This window comes from Tachypleus tridentatus, chromosome 11, assembly GCF_004210375.1.
Source record: "Tachypleus tridentatus isolate NWPU-2018 chromosome 11, ASM421037v1, whole genome shotgun sequence".
In the NCBI taxonomy this organism is placed as follows: domain Eukaryota; kingdom Metazoa; phylum Arthropoda; class Merostomata; order Xiphosura; family Limulidae; genus Tachypleus; species Tachypleus tridentatus.
The window spans coordinates 29,043,284-29,065,511 of record NC_134835.1 but is presented as its reverse complement, the minus strand read 5'-3'; the positions used below and the strand labels follow the sequence as shown (position 1 = coordinate 29,065,511).

The 22,228-nt window shown below is 33.8% G+C and overlaps 1 protein-coding gene across 1 annotated transcript; it reads left to right on the top strand.

Annotated features, from left to right (window-relative positions):
• Positions 1-2,220: 2,220 nt before the first annotated feature.
• Positions 2,221-20,337, top strand: LOC143231835 (signal peptidase complex catalytic subunit SEC11A-like). The gene is made up of 6 exons (XM_076466510.1): positions 2,221-2,401; positions 4,500-4,609; positions 5,759-5,908; positions 10,105-10,224; positions 16,660-16,717; positions 18,239-20,337. Exons 1-6 carry the CDS (start codon positions 2,357-2,359, stop codon positions 18,287-18,289), a joined length of 534 nt encoding a protein of 177 aa, XP_076322625.1. The 5' UTR covers positions 2,221-2,356; the 3' UTR covers positions 18,290-20,337.
• The last annotated feature ends 1,891 nt before the right edge of the window (positions 20,338-22,228 follow it).

The following is a 22,228-nucleotide window of genomic DNA, read 5'->3' as shown; positions in this document are numbered from 1 at the left end:
TAATGGTAAGAAAAAACCCCAAAAAACACTTGTAAAAACCGCAAAATGCAAAATTAAAAATTTGTTTTTATTTCTCCATGGACCTAATGAGCCGCCATACCAATTTCAGTGAAGGTCCATTCACACCCTGTGAAGTATTTAGATGGACATATAACAGATAGTACTATTATATTTAATTGATGGCACCAGTGTATTAGATCCGCATGTGATGTATTCATGATGTCATTTGTGCACCCTGAGAATGGAAAAAAATAAAGTTTTCCGTGACAGGAAACGGAGGCGAAATGGGAAAATAGTATCCCTATTACAAATCTACATGCACACAGGATACAAATTTCATAAAGTTGGGGGTTGCACTTCACGTAATAAAAACGTTTTTCAGTATCATATAAGCAATACTTTTATATTGCTGGTATAATGATTAGATTCACAACAAAAATACCAAAACGACCTATTCCTTCAGAAGAGCATGTTTCTTTTAAGCTGACGCTTTAGATTCTAGCCTTCGTAAAGAGTTATACCACGTAAAGACACTTATAAAGGCATATAAACTCTTTACCAACTGAGGTTACAATTTCTAGCATTATTCTAAGCTTGCAGCGTACGAACGTAACATAACGTTTCAGGATTAACAAAGGGCTTAATTCGCAAACGAATTCTTTCTGGCAAAATCTAACATCTGTATCCTCCGGTCCTACCGTTCTCACCATTAAACAAGAAAAGACAGGATTACCAAACCCATATATTCCCATTACAATATAGGCCTGGCATGGCCAAGCGTGTTAAGGCATGCGACTCGTAATCTGACGGTCGCGGGTTCGCATCCCCATCGCGCCAAACATGCTCGCCCTTTCAGCCGTGGGGGCGCTATAATGTGACGGTCAATCCCACTATTCGTTGGTAAAAGAATAGCCCAAGAGTTGGCGGTGGGTGGTGATGACTAGTTGCCTTCCCTCTAGTCTTACACTGCTAAATTAGGGACGGCTAGCACAGATAGCCCTCGAGTAGCTTTGTGCTAAATTCAAAAACAAAAAACCCAACAACAATCCATTACAATATTAAACATTTCATTAAGATCCTCTTCGATTTATCCTTTCTCAACAGAAAATAATTTTAAAGATTTTAACTTGTCCGAATGTGACAGCTCTCCATTTTGAGAATAATCCTAGTTGCACTCCTTTGTGGAGCACTTTTCAACAACTGATATTCTTCTTAAAGTTAGAAAGGAGCTCAAGACTGAACACAATACTATAAAAGAGGCCTAACCAATGATGTGTGAAACGAAATTATAACAATCTTATATTTTTGTAGGTATAACCCAATATACTATTTGCTTTCCAACTGGCAAGAGCACACTGTCTGGAAGGCTTAGATACTAGTCGACTAAAACACCAAGATAACTGTTACCATAACATTGTTTAGAGAATTTCTAAAAGGTGGTAGTTATGGTAGCTCACATACATGACCTTGCACTTACCATAATTAAATGTCATATATTATTTATATGCCAATTCGCCAAATGGTTCCAATCATTCTCATAAAAAAATAGCAGCATCCTCACAGCAAATTATAGCGAACGTTTTAATATCATCAACAGACTCGATCATTTTGTTTATCAATTCCTTATCAATATTGTTAATGTATATTAAAAAGTTTAGTTCTTGTTAAACGCAAAGTTACCTAATTGGATATTTGTGCTGTTCCATCTCCCAGTGGCTAAGTGGTAAGTTTGAAATATTATAACTCTAAAAAAAAAAAAAGTGTGTTTCGATGCCCATGATAGGCACATGAAGATAGCCCATTGTGTGGCTCTGTGCTATTTTTTAACACCAAACAAACAAAAATCGATGGTGTGCCCACCACAGGCACTATGCACACGGTTTTAAGAGTTATATGTCTTCAGACTTACTGCTTAATCACTGGGGGCATATTAAAAGAGTGAAGCTTTCCAGCGCTAAGCTCTTAAGTACTCAAATTGTATTTACAATCGTTTTATTAGACTCCATTAAGTATACGGGCTTACATCGCCAAAATTCAAAATTCAATCCTCCGAGTAAACATAGCAGATAGCCAAGAGTGAATTTGCTCTGGAACAAACAAACAAACAATATATATAAAGATGTATATTATATACATGCACATATAGGTCAGCGAAGATTATCTATAAAAAATAAATTCGTAATTTATGAAACGAAATTACTGTCATCTGGTGATATTTTTAGCCCGCCTGCATAAATTTGACGTGTTGAACGCATTTTATAGGCTTAAAACTAACTCGTGAGAACTTAGTTGACTTTTATTTAACTTAAGGTTTAATAATCTAACATATTGGTGTTGTAACTTTTCTTGTCTCACAATGCTGGAGTTTTTGGATGATATAAAGCGTATGAATAAACGACAAGTAAATAAATTAATTATTAAATTAGTTAAAACTAACAGTAATAATATCGCTTTACCTTAATCATATGTATTCGCCGATTACGTTTCTGTGCGTCTCAATTCTTTGATTTTTTGTCTATTTTTTGTACTGCTAATACCATTACGACTAGTAGTAATAGTATTACTGTAATGTAACTAATTTTACTGGGTTGGCATTCCTGCTTTGTAATTGTATAATTTTGTTATATTAGGCCTAAATCATTCTAAAATCTTACCCCATATTTTATAGTATGTGGGGGAAGGTTACCTTGCTCACAAACATTTTGTAGAAAAAAGGAACAAAACTCGTATATACATATTAAAATGAGTTTAGCTCACGTTTGTTTCTTTTTAAGTACACCTATAAAATTTATAATTCTTGTTGTAGTAATACTATTGTTGATTCCATATTGTCAATGTCTCAATGAATTTAGTTATTTTATGGAATTACACACGTTTTTGGTATAAATTAAGTTTTGATTTTTTAAATTCTCTAAATATTCTTTGAATATTAATATAAAAATGAATTATTTCTTAATTTTCGTGAACATGTTTTTTCAATATTGAACTTGAAGTGTTCATTTTTCATCTTTAAAAAGTCATTACTGTCGTTGAATAATTTTTCTGAATGTCTAAGAATGTTAGAGCATTCTGAGTGATTAGGGTAGACACAAAATATTTTCTGACAGTAGTTAAATGTTAAAAAAAAAGTACATCTGTTGAAGCTAAGTGGTTGTAGTTGACGAAAAAATTAACATTCACAGACAACATATATAATAATTTCTTTTTTTTTGTAAGATGTTTGAATACAATATAATGAAAAATTTGTTTTTTTTCAGAGAAAATAACTTATGACAGTACAGTTGTATCAATGTTACATTAAGTGAAATGGTTAAATATTTGAATAGAGTTGTGTGATTAGTGGAATTTGCTAATCAGATTAATAACTTCATTAAATGATTTCACCAAGCTAGTTTTTCTCAGAGGAAAGTTAATTGTTGAAATAATTGAAGGTGATAATTGGAAACCCTAATTGCAAGCAACTTAACAATTAAAACTTTATTTGTAAATTTTAGCAAATATGTAATGTATCAGTTTCCATGTTGACAGAAACCCAATATAGGTAGAGTTATTAAATTCTGCGTGTAAGAATAAATAGATCCGGTTCTTACTTTTTGTATTTTAGATAAGTGCCGTAGCATAAGCATATGTAAGGAATGTTGAAATGAAGTTTTTTCAGTTTTATATGGTCGTCCAAGAGTAGTTCAACAGGTACTGTCCTGATGTGCTAAGGAATACATATAAAGTTCCTGTTCTATAGTATTTATTCTATGAAAGATGTGTACTAAACCTTTACATGGTATTGTCAAATTATTTGTATAATAGTAATAATTGAATGTGAAATGTTTGATCAAAATGCTTTCTGAAACTTCCAAGAATTATAATATACCACAGTGGTAGAGAATGATTAAACAAACATTTTTTAAAGGTTCAAATAAATATAGAAATATTCGCATATTCTGCCAACACGAAATTGTTTGGAATACAGAGTTAGTAATATTGTTAAATGGTACTTTGTTTTAGCAAGCTGGTACACTAAAGGTGATTGTTAGAATAGTAAGGAAACATTTTGATATGACATAAAAATGAATGCTGATAGGTAGATTTTGTTTGTTTTTTGAAGAGAAAGCTGCATTTAATAAATAATGTATTATCATATTTGATTATTTGTCATTAACTGGTTTTGTTAATGTGATTAAAACACTATTATTCTTTGTGCTGTTGAAGGCTGAAGTTTTTATGTACACCACACTTTTTATAGTATCATAAGAATTTCACTGGTGGCCTTTGTGAACTGATTTGACACTCAAACCTAGCTTTAATTTATTTATTACAGGTATTGAATGTTTATGAAAAAAAAAAGGTACAAAATACTTTATATAAATCCAAAATATGTGTAGCTAATGGTATTAGGATACCAGGATGTGTTAGTATGAAATATTTGTTATTTTTCTAATTAGGGTGATTAGAATGAGTAGATTCCATTTTACTTAAGATTTATTTCATTTTTTGTTTTATAGCTTATTTATCAGGTATTAAACTTTGGAATGATCGTATCTTCAGCGTTAATGATATGGAAGGGTTTGATGGTTGTTACAGGGAGTGAAAGCCCCATTGTTGTGGTACTGAGGTAATGTAGTGGAAATTTTATGTATTAAGGTTGTTGCAATGGTTAGTTTATGTTTTGAGTTTGTACTTAGAAGTTAGTACTTTCAATGGTTATAATTGTCTTAGAATGTTGCACACACAGAGTAAATAATTTAGAAATTTAAACATTAATTTAATATATAAATTTTTATATGTGTACAGTTCCAGAATTTGTATCATGGCAAACAGGTAATAGAATAGCAAGTGGTTGTAGTAGACATAGATAGCCTGTCTCTCTTAACACTGAAATACATGGATAGCCTGTCTCTCTTAACCCTGAAATACATGGATAGCCCGTCTCTCTTAACACTGAAATACATGGATAGCCCGTCTCTCTTAACACTGAAATACACTGATAGCCCGTCTCTCTTAACACTGAAATACACGGATAGCCCGTCTCTCTTAACACTGAAATACACTGATAGCCCGTCTCTCTTAACACTGAAATACACGGATAGCCCGTCTCTCTTAACACTGAAATACACGGATAGCCCGTCTCTCTTAACACTGAAATACACGGATAGCCCGTCTCTCTTAACACTGAAATACACGGATAGCCCGTCTCTCTTAACACTGAAATACACGGATAGCCCGTCTCTCTTAACCCTGAAATACACGGATAGCCCGTCTCTCTTAACCCTGAAATATTGGTTTTAGATGTTTAATTCTCAGATAACTTATTTTTAAGGATTTGTAAAATTTGTCCAGGTCTAGAAACTGCATTGTTATAGTGCTACTTTTAGCATAATATACTATAACAGATCACAAGACTGGATTAACATGAATATCAAATTGTTATATGATTCTGCTTCTATGATAATTTTTTTTGTCAGCACTGAAATTATAATTATGATTTTATCCTGTGCACTTTTCATCAGGCTCTCACAGTGTTTCTAATAACATTGAAATGTTTAGTTTTCTCAATTTTTATTAACTACACAAAATTGTCTGAAAATTAAATGAGTGTGTGTACATCATTAATATTTTGCTATTTTCTATTAATTTTGAATTAATGTGTCATAAACAACTCTATGGAGAAATAATTTTTTGTTCTAATAAAAACTTGTTGAATATTAATTTTATAGAATTCTTAATGTATAAAGAATGTATGTGCTTGGTTTTCAATATTAAGTGGAAGTATGGAACCTGCTTTTCATCGAGGGGATCTGTTGTTTTTAACTAACCACAAGGAGGATCCTGTCAGAGTTGGAGACATTGTGGTTTTTAAAGTTGAAGGTAGAGACATTCCCATTGTTCACAGGGTATTAAAGCTACATGAAAAGTAAGTTTTATTGAAAGGTAAGACTTAGAACCTTGAATAAAATTATAAAATTGCATGAATTTGTTGCAACTATATTTATTGTTGGGGGAGGGGTATTGTTGTAATATTGTTATAAGGTAAGACTTAGAACCTTGAATAAAATTGCATGAATTTGTTGCAACTATATTTATTGTTGGGGAGGGTATTGTTGTAATATTGTTATAAGGTAAGACTTAGAACCTTGAATAAAATTGCATGAATTTGTTGCAACTATATTTATTGTTGGGGGAGGGGTATTGTTGTAATATTGTTATAAGGTAAGACTTAGAACCTTGAATAAAATTGCATGAATTTGTTGCAACTATATTTATTGTTGGGGGAGGGGTATTGTTGTAATATTGTTATAAGGTAAGACTTAGAACCTTGAATAAAATTGCATGAATTTGTTGCAACTATGTTTATTGTTGTAATATTGTTATTTTATTGGTGGGCTCTTTCCAAGTATCTGATAAAAATGATCCAGTGTTGAGTTCATGTGATGATGAAAAATTGTTTTCTATTTATCTTTTTCCACAGTCTTAAACCTTATGGTAAATTGTAGACCATGTTTGCAGCCCCACTAAGTGTACTACACTAATTACACAAAATAACTTGATAAGCATGATAGCTAACGGATCAAAATAATTAATTAAAACCACACAAGCTTATTAAATCTATTAGCAAGAAACAACTACCTTTTAACTGTCATATTTGTAAATGACCATCAAATTTACTAGAGAACTTGAAATAAAATCTTTTAGATCTAAGTGTTCTAGGCCTGTCTGGTCTTAAAGATGTCATCACGACCTACGATTCCCTCTGTTAACAAAAATATAAGATCTTAAGAATGTGGATTTCAACACTGTCATTAGAGAGAGAGAGAGAGAGAGAATTAAAATAGAAAATGATATTGGACTGGAGATTGGTCATAACTGATAAAAGCAAGCAATGAATATTTTGCAGATCCATTTGTTAGGTTTTTAACATAAACTAACTTAATTATTCTCCTTACCAGTGTTTAAATTGGTATTCTTCATTATGATAAAATTATTTCATAAATACGTCTTTTAAAAATTGCCTTTTCAGGTTATATACTTGACATTTTAAGACAGATTTTGTTGTGTTACTGGAATGTGAACATGTTTGCAGCATTTTAGTTTGTAAGAGAAGTGAGTTATGAGTTTCTCAAAGGTAAACATTTTTAGTAGTTCTATAAATATTTTTAAGAGATGACATTATAAGTCAGGTTTTGTTTACTGGTACGAGAACAAGTTCGTGGTATTTTAGTTTGTTAAAGAAATGAGTTATGAGTTCTTCAAAGGTAAACATTTTTGTTTTAGAAATGTTTTTAAGATGGATTATATTAGAATATGTGTTCTCAGATACTAACTTTTCTGTGGTTGCGTTATTTTTTCTGCAATACGTCACCGTTATGATTTCTACACATCTGTACTTGTTTGGTATGGTTCACAGCTAAGGTATATTTATGTGCAACAAATAAAATATTTTTAATAAATCTTAGTATAAAAGTTGTGCATTTTATTCTATAACATGTGGGCTCTATTGTTAATTTTTTTATTGTTACCTGGTTACTCAATTGACAGTTTTGTGATTCTAAATGACTGTTTATTTATGATTATTGACTAAAAAGAGTAAAAATAAACTTCCTCACTAGAGAAGTTGTAAATCAAGTAAACAATAAAAACCTGAAACTGATAAAGGTGGGAAAAAAAATGAAAACGTGCTAAAAACTTTTGATTGTTAAATTATTTCGGAAATGTTTGTTTTTCTCAAAGTTTTGGTTGTTGTTTTATAGTTGAAGCTTTTCATACAGTAATCTGTTCTCTGGTTGATATTTCTCACGAAGTAATTTATATCTTGTGATTGATATTTCTCATGAAGTAATTTAACTTTTGGATCTTGATTTTCAAGCAGTAATTTAGGTTCAGGTTGATGGTTTTTCATGTAGAAGTTGCAAATGCCTCTGGTTGAAAACGTATTATTAAGTTGAAAGTAACAGTAGTGATTGATAGCACGAAGGAAATTTACTGAATGTTGTTTAGGGTTGGCTTATCTCTTATATTTAGTGTAAGGGGCTCTTTCTTGTTGTTGAGTTTGACCTTATTTGTGGGTAAGACTAACAAGTTACCAACATGAGAAAATTTATGTAAAGAACAAAAAAATGACTTGGAGAGCAGGTAATACAAAATGGATATTAAATTGAACAAATTCCAACAGTTTATATTTACGTTGCTCTCCATATTGAGATGTCTCACTAACAATTCTTCTGCTATACTTAACATCTTCATTCTTCATAATATTCAGTAAATCATTAAACAACTTGATTCGTAATAAACCCTCTATCATGAGATGCTGCGTAACATATACGTTACTAGACAGAGTAGGGAAAACATTTAGATGTGGATGAAAGTTCTCCACAGATGCTAAGGCTGACATTTTCTCGGAGGATTTACTGAAGAGTGGAAGGGCTATCTTCTTTTTTCTGGTTTTATTCTCTCTCTTAAACAATAGCTTTTTATATTTAATTAATAGGATGTTTGTGTCTTTCTAGGCAGAACCAAAATCTTAACCATAGCATGTGTTTCTTGGCTTCTGATTGTTCGTTAATGATGTTCTAAAATGAACCAAAACCATAACTACTGTTCCTATGTTCTGAGTTGTTGTTATTTCACAGTTCCAATAAGACATCACATCAGCATCAGAATATACTATCAACTTGTATATTTTCTTCCTCAGTTGTCGTAGAGTTTAACTTCTTACATGTACATCCTAGAATCTGGGTTACTCGGCCTCCGTCTTTTATGTGTTTTTTTTCCATACAATCCTTCTCTGGAGAAATCAAATTTAGTGTTTTTTATTTTGTTATAACATTAACCCTGAAGCCCCTTCTGAATGTTTTGTAAGATACTCACTGATATCTTGATAGTAAACCTTAACACTCCTACGAAAAGTGGGACCTAATAGGCCCCAGAGCAACTTGAAAGGTTATTAATATTAGGCTAATAATTTTGTATTTAAATGAAATTGCCATTTAAATCCATTAATGAATGGATTAACGAGATTCCCACTGTCCCTATCTACTATCTAGCGAAACCACAGCTAGGGGAACGGGCTTGGAGAAATCAGGACTAGAAACGTCTTTTCGTAGGAGTGTTAAATATCTTGTCATCCTATTAATTTAATGGCTTGTGCTTCCTGCTGTTAAAATAAATTGCTAATTTTGCTCTCTCTCTCTTTCTTTATTTGATGATGCAGGTTTTGAATGTATTTTCCAATTAAATGTGTTCTGTTGCTCAGAGTTTCTTCCTAGCTGTATTTGACAAGCCAGTTCAATTAGTTGCATAAGCTTTAGAGTGTTTTTCGTTACTTTGTTTGGTTAACTAATGCATACCATAATTTTCTAGGGCATTTCATTCTCTGCAAGTATTATCACTGAAATTTTATACTAAACGTTTGTGAATAAGCAATTGTTTTATTAGTGGAGTCTGTTAAGTGCATCATAGTATGTTAAACTGACTACTATGTCAAAAATATTGTGAGAAATATGAATGACAAAATACGTTCTCACCATAAGGATTTGTTAGAGCAAATTATATCTGATTGAACTCTGTATTAAAGTGGAATTTCATGACTGAAAGGACAAATTAATAACTTTAAGACTATTTACCTTTAAGTGGTGACATGACTGACTTTTGGTGGTGATTCCAAAAGGTACATAGGCATAAAGGCAAAACAAGTGGAAATATAAGATTTGAAGTCGATCAGGGAGTGTAAAAAGAAAAAAAAATGATAATAAAAAAGATTTGCTGATATAATTCAAACAGTTTGTTAAAATGTAATGCTATCAAATGCTGATATAATTCAAACAGTTGGTTAAAATGTAACGCTATCAAACTGTAGAAAGAACAGATACAAATCTTTTGTATAACTTTTATGTTGAAAATATGAAAGTGAAAAAGAAACACAGATAAATAAGAAGAAATGATAAAAATTAGTGTAGAAGTGTAATAAAAAAGAATAAAAACAGGTACAAGTATTCATATTTTATTTTTCATAGACACAATAAACAATACTATTCATAAACAGTATTTCTCTTTCAGTTTCTACAAGGGATATCTATTTATATTTCTTATTAATCTGTTTATTGCATCTTTTAGGGAAGACGGCTCTGTTAAGATTTTGACAAAAGGTGACAATAATTCAGTAGATGATCGTGGATTATACGCACCTGGTCAACTGTGGCTGAACAAGAATGACATAGTGGGACGTGCAAGAGGGTACGGGTCAAAGTGTTTTCAGACATGTTTAAAATTGACAGATTGGCATATAATTTAATTTCATTCATTATAGGAACAATTATTCTTCGATGTTAACCATATAACTGACACAATAATTGCTATTTAGTGTTGAAGTATGTAACCCTGTTTGTAGTATTGACAAATATAAATTGTTCATTGAGTGTTTAATGGTGTTTTTTCAAAAATATGGATATTATTCATAACTTCATTTTAAACTCGTAAAAGTTATCCACGTTATACATAACCTTGCCAGTTTACTAAGTCAATCAATGCTAGGCCAGTTTGTAGATGTACCAGTTGTGAAGGACGTGGACATGTAGTCATGCAAAAGCTATAAATTTAATGGATGGTTAGTAGATTAACCAACAAAGCTAGGCCTAATCAGTGCTGTGAAATATTAACACTGCAAGTACCAACTCTTATTTGATGAGCAGCTTTCAAATCATCGTTTCATTCCTATTTATACGAATGGTTTGAAATCAGGTGATTCTGTGGGCTCTTTGGTGTGGGTTGGTGGTTGCACACAGGATCCCTCTTTAGTTTCTGTGTTTGCTGCTGGACTGTACTCCATTTTTCTTGCCCTGGATCATGTAGAAGTTGTGCAGTATGTAAATTGTACTATTTATACTGACTCATTTAGCTCTCTCCTGACCCTGGAATTTCTGTGTCAGTTCTCACACTATTCTCTTCGATATTCAAAATTGACTGACCCATTTCTCTTCCCCTCGGTGTAGATTTCTGTACGTGGTGAGGGAACCTACCAGGGGAGGTTCTGTTCTTTCAGTTTACCTTCTCAGGTTGCCGTGTGTGGCAACCCATGAAGGGGAGGAGAGGATCCTGGTGGTTGAGGGGTCCAACCCTAACACACTACTTTGGGCTTAAATTCCTGTAAATGGGTGGCCTTGCAGTGGTCCCCCTTGGGTCAGTCAGCTGGTCCACTTGGGCTAGGGTCAGCCAAGTACCAGTGTTGGATGTTCTCAACTGGTGTTGTGGACATTGTATCTGATGCTGTTGTTTGGGTATTGTGCTCACGAAACCCTGGTATTGCTGCAGTGTCCTTGTTTGACATTATGGTGCAACTCATCGTAGGGCTCTATGGTGGGTGGGTGCAGTGGGCACTGAAATTTTCCCATTTTCATTATGGATATTTCAATTAAAAATATTAATAAAATAGTGTAAAAACAGTCTATAGGTAAACAACTACGTCTTGAAGATTCTGAGCAGCAATCCACACCATCTGTACCACCTGTTGTACCAAAATTTCTTATATTGCATTCACTTTCAGACAAACCTTTAGGGCAGATGTCTCCCTTTTTCATTCAGAAGGGACTAAAGGGACTTGCTGGCTCTCCAGAGTCAGTAAAGAAGCTTCAATCTGGTGATATATTGGTGGAAACATCTACATCTCAACACAGTGAGCTCCTCTTGCATTCCAAGGCAATTGGGGATATACCTATTGAGGTTACGTTTCATGCTACTTTAAATTCATCATGAGGAGTTATTGTTGAGAGAGATTTGAAGAACATTCCCAAATCAGAGATTCTCACTGGTTTCTCCACCCAAGGAGTTTCTGCAGTGAGACTGTCTCTGCTCGCAAAGATGGAATTATGGTGCCGACCAATGTACATTTATGTCACCATGTCCACCTGCCACCATCAAGGCAGGTTATCTTAATTGTAGAGTTCTCTTCCAACAGCAAAGACCTGCCCACTCGACCTAGGGCATGATCCATGGCAGTCAATCGACCTCCCTCGAATAAAGACAGTAAAAAAAAAAAAAGACATAGTTGTAAACAGAAGGGTTTTCCACCCAGTTCACCTACATATAAATAAAAATAGCCACCTTGATACAGTGGAACTGTCGAGGTTTACGTTCTAATCTGGATGACATCAAAACACTGTGTCCTACCATCCTGTATATGTCTTCTTACAGGAAACATTTCTGAAACCTTCAATACAGTCACCTTTTGGAAGTTCTTTTTGTACAGAAATGACAGGCTGTGTGATGGAGGGGTGGCACTGTTGGTTGATCAGCATGTGCCCACCCTGTCTTCGCCACTTGACTCACCCTTGGAGGCCGTAGCAATCTGTGTTTCCTTGGGTCGTACCATTACTATTTGTTCTCTCTATCTGTTGCCTGGAGAGACATATGATCAATCAGACCTTGATGCTCTCATTGAACAGTTGTTGTCTCCATTTTTAATCCTGGAGGACTTTAATGGACATCATCCCCTGTGGGAAAGTGCTGATATTGATAGAAGGGGTCACTCTGTAGAGTGTATGCTCTCTGATCACAATCTTTCTCTTTTCAATACTGGTTCTTCTACTTATTTTCATGCACCTAGTCAGTCCTTTACTGCTATTGATCTCTCAGTTGGCTCCCCTTCATTATTCTCCCATTTTTCTTTGAGGGTTGACAATAATCCATGTGGCAGTGATCATTTTCCTATAATTTTGAAAGAGATTGGCTGTGGTTGATGCCACCAAACTTGCGTGCCCTGGTGGAAGCTGGATCAAGCAAAACTGGCCCTCTTTCACTTCTCTTGCAGATATTGATTCTGCCATTGTCTGTCAGCCATCAGTAGATGGCTGTGTGGCAGTGGGAACTGACTGTATTATACAAGCAGATGCTTGGTGTATTCCTAAAACCTTGACACGTTTTTCACAGTATCCTCATCTGTGATGGAATCCTGTCTGCCACATGGCACGGAAGGCTCAAAAATGGGCCTGGGATACTTTTCGTAGGTATCCCATGCTCTCGCACCACATCGCTTTCTAGCAGGCCTGTGCACATGCTCGGTAGGTAAGATGTCAAAGCCAGAAGGAATCTAGAATTGCAGTATAATTTCGTCCTCCTTTTGATCTTACTCTCTGATGGCCAGGAAGTAGCTGATACCTGAGGCATCACTGACACACTAGGTGATAGCTTTTGCCAGATATCTAGCACTTCTGCTTCTTCCATCACCTTCTTAGCCATCAAGGTTCAGGCAGAGCAGACACCTCTGTCCTTTCAAGCTGATTGTCTCTATGACTATAATTGTCCCTTTACACTGGTGGAACTCAAACTGGCCCTTCATCGGTCTGACAGTACATTGGTTGGACCTGATGATATAGAGTATGAGATGCTGCACCATCTATCTCCCGCTTCTCTTACTATTCTTCTGCTTCTTTTTAACCAAATTTAGCAGGAAAATGTTTTTCCTGGTGCCAGGATATTGTCCTACTTTTTGTCTAGGCCTAGGAAGGATCCAACGATTCCCTCAAACTACCGTCCAATTGCTTTGACGAGCTGTCTCTATAAGACCTTAGAGAGGATGGTTAATGCTTCTCTCATTTGGTTCCTTGAATCAAACAACCTCCTCTCACCCACCCAGTGTGGGTTCCATCAACAGTGCTTCACCGTGGACTATCCGACTTGAAAGCCCATGAGAGAAGCTTTTTCTCAAACAACGTCTTGTATCAGTGTTCTTTGACGTTGAGAAGACTTATACAACTTGGAGGTATGGCATTTTGCAAGATCTCTATATATAGGTTACATGGCCATTTGCCCATTTTTATTAAAACATTTTTAAAGGACAGGAGATTCCAAGTTCATGTGGGTTCAACACTTTCCCATTCTTTTCTACAGGAACTTGGAGTCCTTCAGGGCTGTGTTTTGAGTGACACATTTTTCAGTATAAAGATTAATGCCATCACTGAACTACTCCCTCTTACTGTTGCATACGGTCTCTATGTCAATGACTTTCACATCACCTGTCAGTTGTTGAACATGAGGTATGTTGAGCAGCAGCTACAGACCGCCCTCAATCATTTACTGAAGTGGACCACGGCAAATGGTTTTTACTTCTCTCTCTCTGAAACCGTTTGCATGCACTTTTGTCGCTGACGGGATATTCACCCTGATCCCAAACTCCATATCAGCAATATTGTGCTGCCTGTGGTCCCTGAGACAAAGCTGACCTTTATACCACACATTAAGCAGCTATGGGTCAAATGTATAAGAGCACTGAACATCCTCTGTGTCCTCTCTTCCATCACCTGGGGCGCAGATCGATGTACTATGCTAAAGATATATCGTACTCTTGTTTGTTTGAAACTCAACTATGGATCACTGGTCTATGGCTCTGCCAGGACTTTGGCCTTAAAGATGCTGGACCCTATTTATCTTTAAGGACTTTGGTCCTGCACTGGGGCTTTCATCATTTCCCCAGTTCAGAGCTTATACGTAGTCTCATGACCCTTTTTTGCACCTTTCTTGTTTGCAGTCTTTACTATATGCTTCGAAATTTTGTTCCTTACCAAAGCAGCACATCTGGGAGTGTGTTTTTCTTCCTCAGTGGGCCAAACTTTTTCAGAATAGACGATCTGCCATTGCTCCTTTTGACCTTCATATTCAGGTGTAGTTGGATGAATTGGATCTATTTTTGGATAACATTGCTGTATCCACTGGTCAGCCCATCCCACCATGGCTTCTTACAGTCCCCCAATGTGACCTATCTTTCAGTCATCTGAGAAAAGCAGACACTCCTGATTGGAAATGGTTCGAAATCAGGTGACTGTGTGAACTCTGCCATGGTTTGTTGCGGTTTGGTGGTTGCATGCCGAATCCCCTCCATGGCTTCTGTGTTCACTGCTGAACTGTATGCCGTTTCTCTTGCCCTGGATTGCATAGAAGCTAAGCAGCATTCAAACTGCACTATTTATACTGACTTGCCATAGTTCTTTACTGGCCCTGGAATCACTTCATGTTAGTTCACGGCCTGTTCTTGCTGATATTCAAAATTGACTGGCTCAATTATCTTTAACACCTACCTCTATCCAGTTTTCTGGATACCGGACCATATCGGTATTCATGGGGCAAGCTCGCTGACACTGCAAGTAAGTCTGTTGGCTCTGGTGCTGGTGCTGCCATACCTGCTCCATACAGGGACTACGGCCCTGTCTTCAAGGCTCAGCTCTGTGCCAGTTGGCAGTCGACTTGAAGTGAGTAATGGGATAACAAGCTTTTTCAGATAAAACCTTCTATTACACTTTGGGTGTCTTGTTTTTATAAGGATTAGAGGAAATTGTCATAACTTGGCTATGCATTGGACACAGTTTTTAACTCATCATTTTCTTTTATCTGGGGCAAATGCAGCAGTGTGTTTTGTGTGACTCAAGTCACAATAGCCCACATTTTGTTGTCATGCCATTGTTACAATGATGAGCTATGTCATTATTTTGGACATGCTTTTACTATGGCTTTTACCCCTGACATTGGACATGACCATTTGTGATGGTGACACTGTCTATCTTAGTTGTGTTTTTAAATTTTTAAGTGCCATTGGCCTTTTTAATTCTATTTAATTATTTTGAATTAAAAATTGGTCTTTGTTTTGTTTTAACATGATTCCTGTTTACATATTTTAATAATTTTACTTTAATTTTTAATTTTTTTACCAGTTGTATAGTATAGTTTCCTTGCATCAATAAATGCCAAACAACAACAACACAAGCACTAATTGGGTCCACATGGACATCGTTGGCTTTTTAAATTATTTATGCACCATATTTCTTGATTGGTTAATGATCTTGTGCATGACGGTATTATTAACAATGCAGACAGAACTTCCATCAGTATTGTAATTATTTCATTACTTACTGCAGAGAATACCTAGGTGGACCCTCAGTAACTGTTTTTGTTGTCAGTTCTTTAAAGTGGAATGTGTAAAAGGGAAGAACTCTAAAATTACTCATTATGCAGTGTGTTAGCTTCGCTAGTAGTGAATAATTTAAAAGTAAATTGACAATTCAAGGAGTAATTTGTAGTCTTTATGTTTCATACTCTTTGTCTGATGGTGAGTCAGATGTATAATGTGTTTGTAATTCAATATATTGTGAACAATTAAATTACAGTTTTTACTGTAGTAGCAGATGATTAAGAAAATTTTATGATGTAATAATATCTCAAACATCTTACTTTAAGTATTCCAAAGTTTTCAAAGTGTACTTTAGTAATATTTAAAGACATCTTACTTTAAGTATTCCAAAGTTTTCAAAGTGTACTTTAGTAATATTTAAAGACATCTTGCTTTGAATATTCCAGAGTTTTGAAATTATAGTTTTGTATACTAAAAGACATCTTACTTTAAGTATTCCAGAGTTTTCTAAACTGCAAAAATTTAGACACAACGGCACCTCTCTGTTGTTTTTCTGATGTGTAGAATTTATTCCAGAACAATTTCAGGCAGTTTTAATTTCTTTTCTACTATATAAAGACCATTTAGTAAATTTATTAAGTATGAAATCTTATTGTTTTATGTTAACAATGAAAATATCTTTGAAATGTTTCTTTGTACTGTCACATGAGTTTTGTATGATTTTTAGAAAATTAGATATAACGTATCTGTTCAGAACAGATTGAATTGTTTTGCAGGTTTGTCCCATACGTAGGAATAGTTACAATATTAATGAATGACTATCCAAAATTGAAGGTAAGTTGCTCAAATATATTTTATTCTACAATGAATTTGACTGAATAATTGGGTTTATAAGTTAAATATTATTGTTTTGAGATAACTAATTCAAGCTTACATGTAATTAACTCATTTTGAATACTTCACTTTTGCATAGAAATGAGAATCTGTAAATTAGTCTTAAAAGACACAAAAATTTAGTAGATGATGATGAAGTTCAGTAGACTTGTTTATTGTTGCAACTTGTTCATGAAGAGAGTTTAAGAGTCTTGAAACAAAATGATTCAAACAAACTTTTGATACCTTACAGAATGTAGTAAAGATGTTGAATAATTAAGTCACATAGGTAGTTTGGGTTGTATTGTAAAGTTATGCAAACAGATTGGTTTGTATTATTAAGTTGTAGACATATTTCTTTAAATTTATGTAGACAGGATGGTTTGTATTATTAAGTTTTATAGATAGCTTGTCTGTATTTATTCATACCACTTGTTAATTTTAACAACACTAGTCAGTGTTTAATTTATGTTGACAGGATGGTTTGTATTATTAAGTTTTATAGATAGCTTGTCTGTATTTATTCATACCACTTGTTAATTTTAACAACACTAGTCAGTGTTTAATTTATGTAGACAGGATGGTTTGTTTTATAGATAGCTTGTCTGTATTTATTCAAACCACTTGTTAATTTTAACAACACTAGTCAGTAGCTGGTAGTGAGAAGATGTGTATTTATATAAAGTTTAAAACATTTTGTATTTCATGTTGAATTTCTTCATGTGTAAAAATGTGTATTTTATAAAACTTCCTTGTTAGTTCTTTTTTTTATGTGACCTCTCGTATACTCTGTAGCAGCCATGAAGTTAATGGAATCCACAACTGTGACGTGTTCACATTGAGAAAGCTTCACAATACTCTTTAATCAAGAAAAACACTTTGAAATACATTTTTATGTAAATGCAAAAGAATCTAAAAGTTTTAGTTACCAGCTATATTTTGGTGTTTTTGATTCTTATTTGAAGGATTTTCAGTATCACTACTGTTTAGAGTGTGTGTCATGGATTGTACGCTCTGCTCACTAGCTAAACATAAACACTTAGCTGGAACAAGTAAAGACATTTCAACATATTCAACCTGTATTTAAAATTAAAAACAGATGTAAATGTAATTGGAAAAGTAATGGATATTGTGATACTTTAAAAAACATTGTGTATTTAAGATTACTATTGAAAGAGAATTAATGTATAATGAAAGTCGGCTATGTTAGAATGTGCCTCGGGCATTTAAAAAGATAGATTTTAATTATATTCTTCAACGTTTCTTGAATTTGTTTAAAAAGAATTTAACACTATATTTTGTTTTATAAGTCTCAGATTATTATATTCTATCTATTAGTTTAAATGCAATTTTTTTTAGTTATCGATATTTACCAGTTGTCTCAGCTACGTTTGATGGTTCCAGTACCTTAATGTTTCATCTTTTGCTCATTTTATGTAAGAGATGTTATGTTTATGATTTGGTGTCTTTTTTTTTTTTCAGTATGCAGTACTAGGCTGTCTCGGACTGTTTGTTCTGGTCCATCGAGAGTGAAAGGAACAGAAGTTCAATACTGGAAGATGTTTCGTTGTGACTGTTCAGTATTCTCTTGATGAAAAGACAATTTGTTCCAAATTAGAAAAATATTAATACATTGATTCAAAATTTTGATCACAAGCATCTTACTGTTGCTTTCGGTTATGATTAATGTGATAGTCTAATTAATTTGTTGGTTTAGTTTTATTTTATGTCTGTCTGTACAAATTCTTTAGCTCAATCTTGACATCAGATGAAGGTTTGAATATTACACACACAAATTACAATTATCAGTTTATGTGCAGGTACAGCATCTTGTCATCAGTGTTTATCAAAGACATCTGCAGGGTTGTCCTTACTTGCTGACATGCTTTCTAAGATGGTCAGGGACAATGTGGCATTTGGGAGGACCTAAGTTTTACCTCACTTTTTATACCTCTTCCAACAACTATACATGTGCTGGATTTGTCAATGATGATACTTGTGTCTAAATAATTATTGACGTTTGTGGTCTAGGACGTGAATGAAGGTGTGTAATTATCCATTTTGTATTCTACTTTCTCTATAGGAAGTAGCTTGAACTCTTCATGTTTTAGAATTAAATCCTTTAGTTATGTTTTAGTAAATCGTTTCACAATATGTCGCTTTGGTCACAGCTACATTTCTACATATACTGTGCTCTATAAAAAAAAAAACAAAAAAAAAAAAAACAAAGCCTAAATTGTTTGGGTTGAAAAGGCTTAGTAATTTTAAAATATAATTTGATCAGAAAATAAATAAATAAATGTGGTTTATAGGTTTCTTAATTGTTTGTGAAGTGACATACCATATATGCTCTGGTACGTTGCTTATGAATTGGGTGAGTACATTAATTGGAACAGATACGTGATTTCTTATAAACCATACATAAATGATGTTTCCTTGGAGGTAATGGTTACTAGGTTAAACCAGTCTGTTAGGAATATTACTTTTTTTATTTATGTTTATATGAAGCTGTTAGAAGAACAGTATTGTAACAGTTGTCAATATTTGCATATATAACTGTATGTTAGATATTTCATTACAACTTTATTCAGGGATCTGGAACATGAGAACTGTTTTCTGAATGTGTATGCTACAGTGAAATGTGCTACTGTAAACAACTTAGGTGTTATTGTTTTAGTGAATAAACATTTTTTGGTATTTTTCCCAAGTTTAAAAGTTTATCCAATGTCTTATGATGGACAAACTAGTTCTTTAACTGGTTCCTGCATTATTTTCCATGTAATACTCTTACATTCTGTAACATACCAAAGGTTCGTATATATCATAAAGGTGAGACTTATTTTTGCTCACAAGCAAGTTATCAGTAAAAAAAAGTGTGTTTTAAGATTAAACTTGCTAGTTTTTAATGTGTTTTTGAATTAATTGTTTTCATTCTAAGAATAACATCATTGTTGCAGTTGTCATATAAGGGTGTAAACGTTATTTTGAAACTGTTTAAAGGTTTATTTCTAGTGAAACTAGGGTCTGGTTTCAGTTTATATATAAAATACTTAAGTGTTTCTTGTGTTTGTTTTTTTATAAGAGACTGATAAAATACTGACAATAGTTAAACATGGATTAATGTTACAAAAACATTACTTACTAAGCTTGGATAAACTATATTGTAATGGTATTTTAGTGGTAGATCTAACTATTTGTAATGTGTTAACAGCACTGGAACACTAGAAATTGCCAGAGATAATTAAAACCCTCCCATCATCATAATAATAACAATGGTGGTTCTTTAGATAAATTATACATGATTAAATTTCAAGATTGTTATCAGTGCTCACTTCTACTTTCCTAGAATTACTGATAATTTTGATTATTGTAAATCATTTTCTTTGTAATAAACTATGTGATGATTAAGACATTAAACTGGGCGGGTTATAATAATTCTATTTATCTACTGCTGGTGTACAACAGTTGTAACAACTGAGGAATTTCACATAATGTAGTAAAAATTATGAATTTCATGAACGTTTTTCATGCGTTTATTTTGTCGAAGTGTATAAGTAAGTAATAAAATTCTGTTGTGTTTATTCTGTTCGTTAAGTGTAAAAATTATTAACAAAATTCTGTTTTAATGACAACTTGTAGAGCAAATTTTTTTAACACCGCTAAACATGCTCGCCCTCCCAGCCGTGGGGGTGTATAATGTGACGGTCAATCCCACTATTCGTTGGTAAAAGAGTAGCCCAAGAGGTGGCGGTGGGTGGTGATGACTAGCTGCCTTCCCTCTAGTCTTACACTGCTAAATTAGGGACGGCTAGCACAGATAGCCCTCGAGGAGCTTTGTGCGAAATTCAAAAACAAAAAAAAACCAACACTAATAATTACATTATTAGAGAAACATTTATTTTCCTTCTTAGTGAAAGAGGTTGCGAATATAAGATTATGACGTCAGGTTCGGCATTTTTCAGCATTAGATAAAATTATTTGTAATCAAAATCCACTTTAGTTTCAAAGGAGGATAGGAGCGTCATATAGGAGTCCAAAATATCAGCTTCTGTGAAATAATTCTCATCAGCATGAGTTACCACATATACGAAATTTACGCCATGAGGAAGTACCCGAGATGAGTTGTTAATATGGTCAGGTGGTTAAGGCATTTGACTCGTAATCCAAGGGTTGCGGGTTCCAATCTCACATGAAACGCCCTTTCAGCTGTGGGGGCATTATAATGTTACGGTCAATCCCACTATTCGTTGGTAAGAGTTGGCGGTGAATGGTAGTGCCTTCCCTCTATTCTCACACTGCTAAATTAGGGACTGCTATCGCACATAGCCCGTGAGTAGCTTTGCGCGAAATTCAAAACAAACGAATGGTTAACACGCGTGTAGTCAGCCTTTATCTCCTGCAAAGTAACACAACAAAGGTGAAATCAAGACTGGGAACGCTGGTCACTGCTATAGTAACAGAGCAAACGGCACATAAGCTTAATTTAGTATATAATTTTACAGTTCAGTAAATTGATCAAAGTTAAACACTATATTCCAAAATAATTCGGAATTAATTTCTAATAAAGTATAAAGAATATTAATTGTTATTGGACTTAATAAAATAGAAAAAAGTTACGTGAATATAAAAAAAACATATTTCTCAAGTTCATAATAACGTAATTATGACTCTTATCTGAGCTGCCTACATGATTTTTAGCTTGTTATGTATAAAATTAGAAAACGCAACTGTATTAAATATAAGCCATGTATCGGATTTACTGTTGTGTATTCATTTTGATATCGAAGTTTGTTTTAGTTAAATATATATTTGGAAACGCATGTAACTTGTACTGTTAAATGTGCATTTCGAAATTCCCTCCTCTTCCCTAAATTTGTAAAAAGTTCTCAGTATAAAAATCAACAATATGTTATATATAAAAGCAGAAAATATTGTTGGGCCAACTGAAGTTTCGAGAACTTCGCCTTTACATTTATAAATGGGCGTGCCTATAGAAAGTGTATAATATATATTGCTGGTTTGCTACAGTTAGTATAAAATAAACCTCGGAAGCTATAACTGTGGTAAACACTTATTAGTCGGGAGACTACAGGTATCGAACCAAGAACGCTTGTAGATTTCTCACGTTATAAATCGTTTAACTTTAGTGAATTTTCTTCGGACATTATATAACTTCTGTTATGAAAAAAAAATAAAAAAATCGCGTCAGACCAGCCAAGAATAGAGCTAACTGTACTGATATGAACTCGAAACTACTTCGCTCGTTGTGAACCGTCGATAAAATGTTTAGTTCCAGATCAGATAGAAGACTCAATACTGTTTGCAAAACTTTTATATATAAAATCATGATTTGTAATAAACATTATTATAAATTGTATTATCTGCGTATTAAAATAGATTTGTGTTAAGAAAGACAAGAGTGTGTATCCATCTTGTTGACAAATATTCAATTAACTTTTAAATTAGATAAAA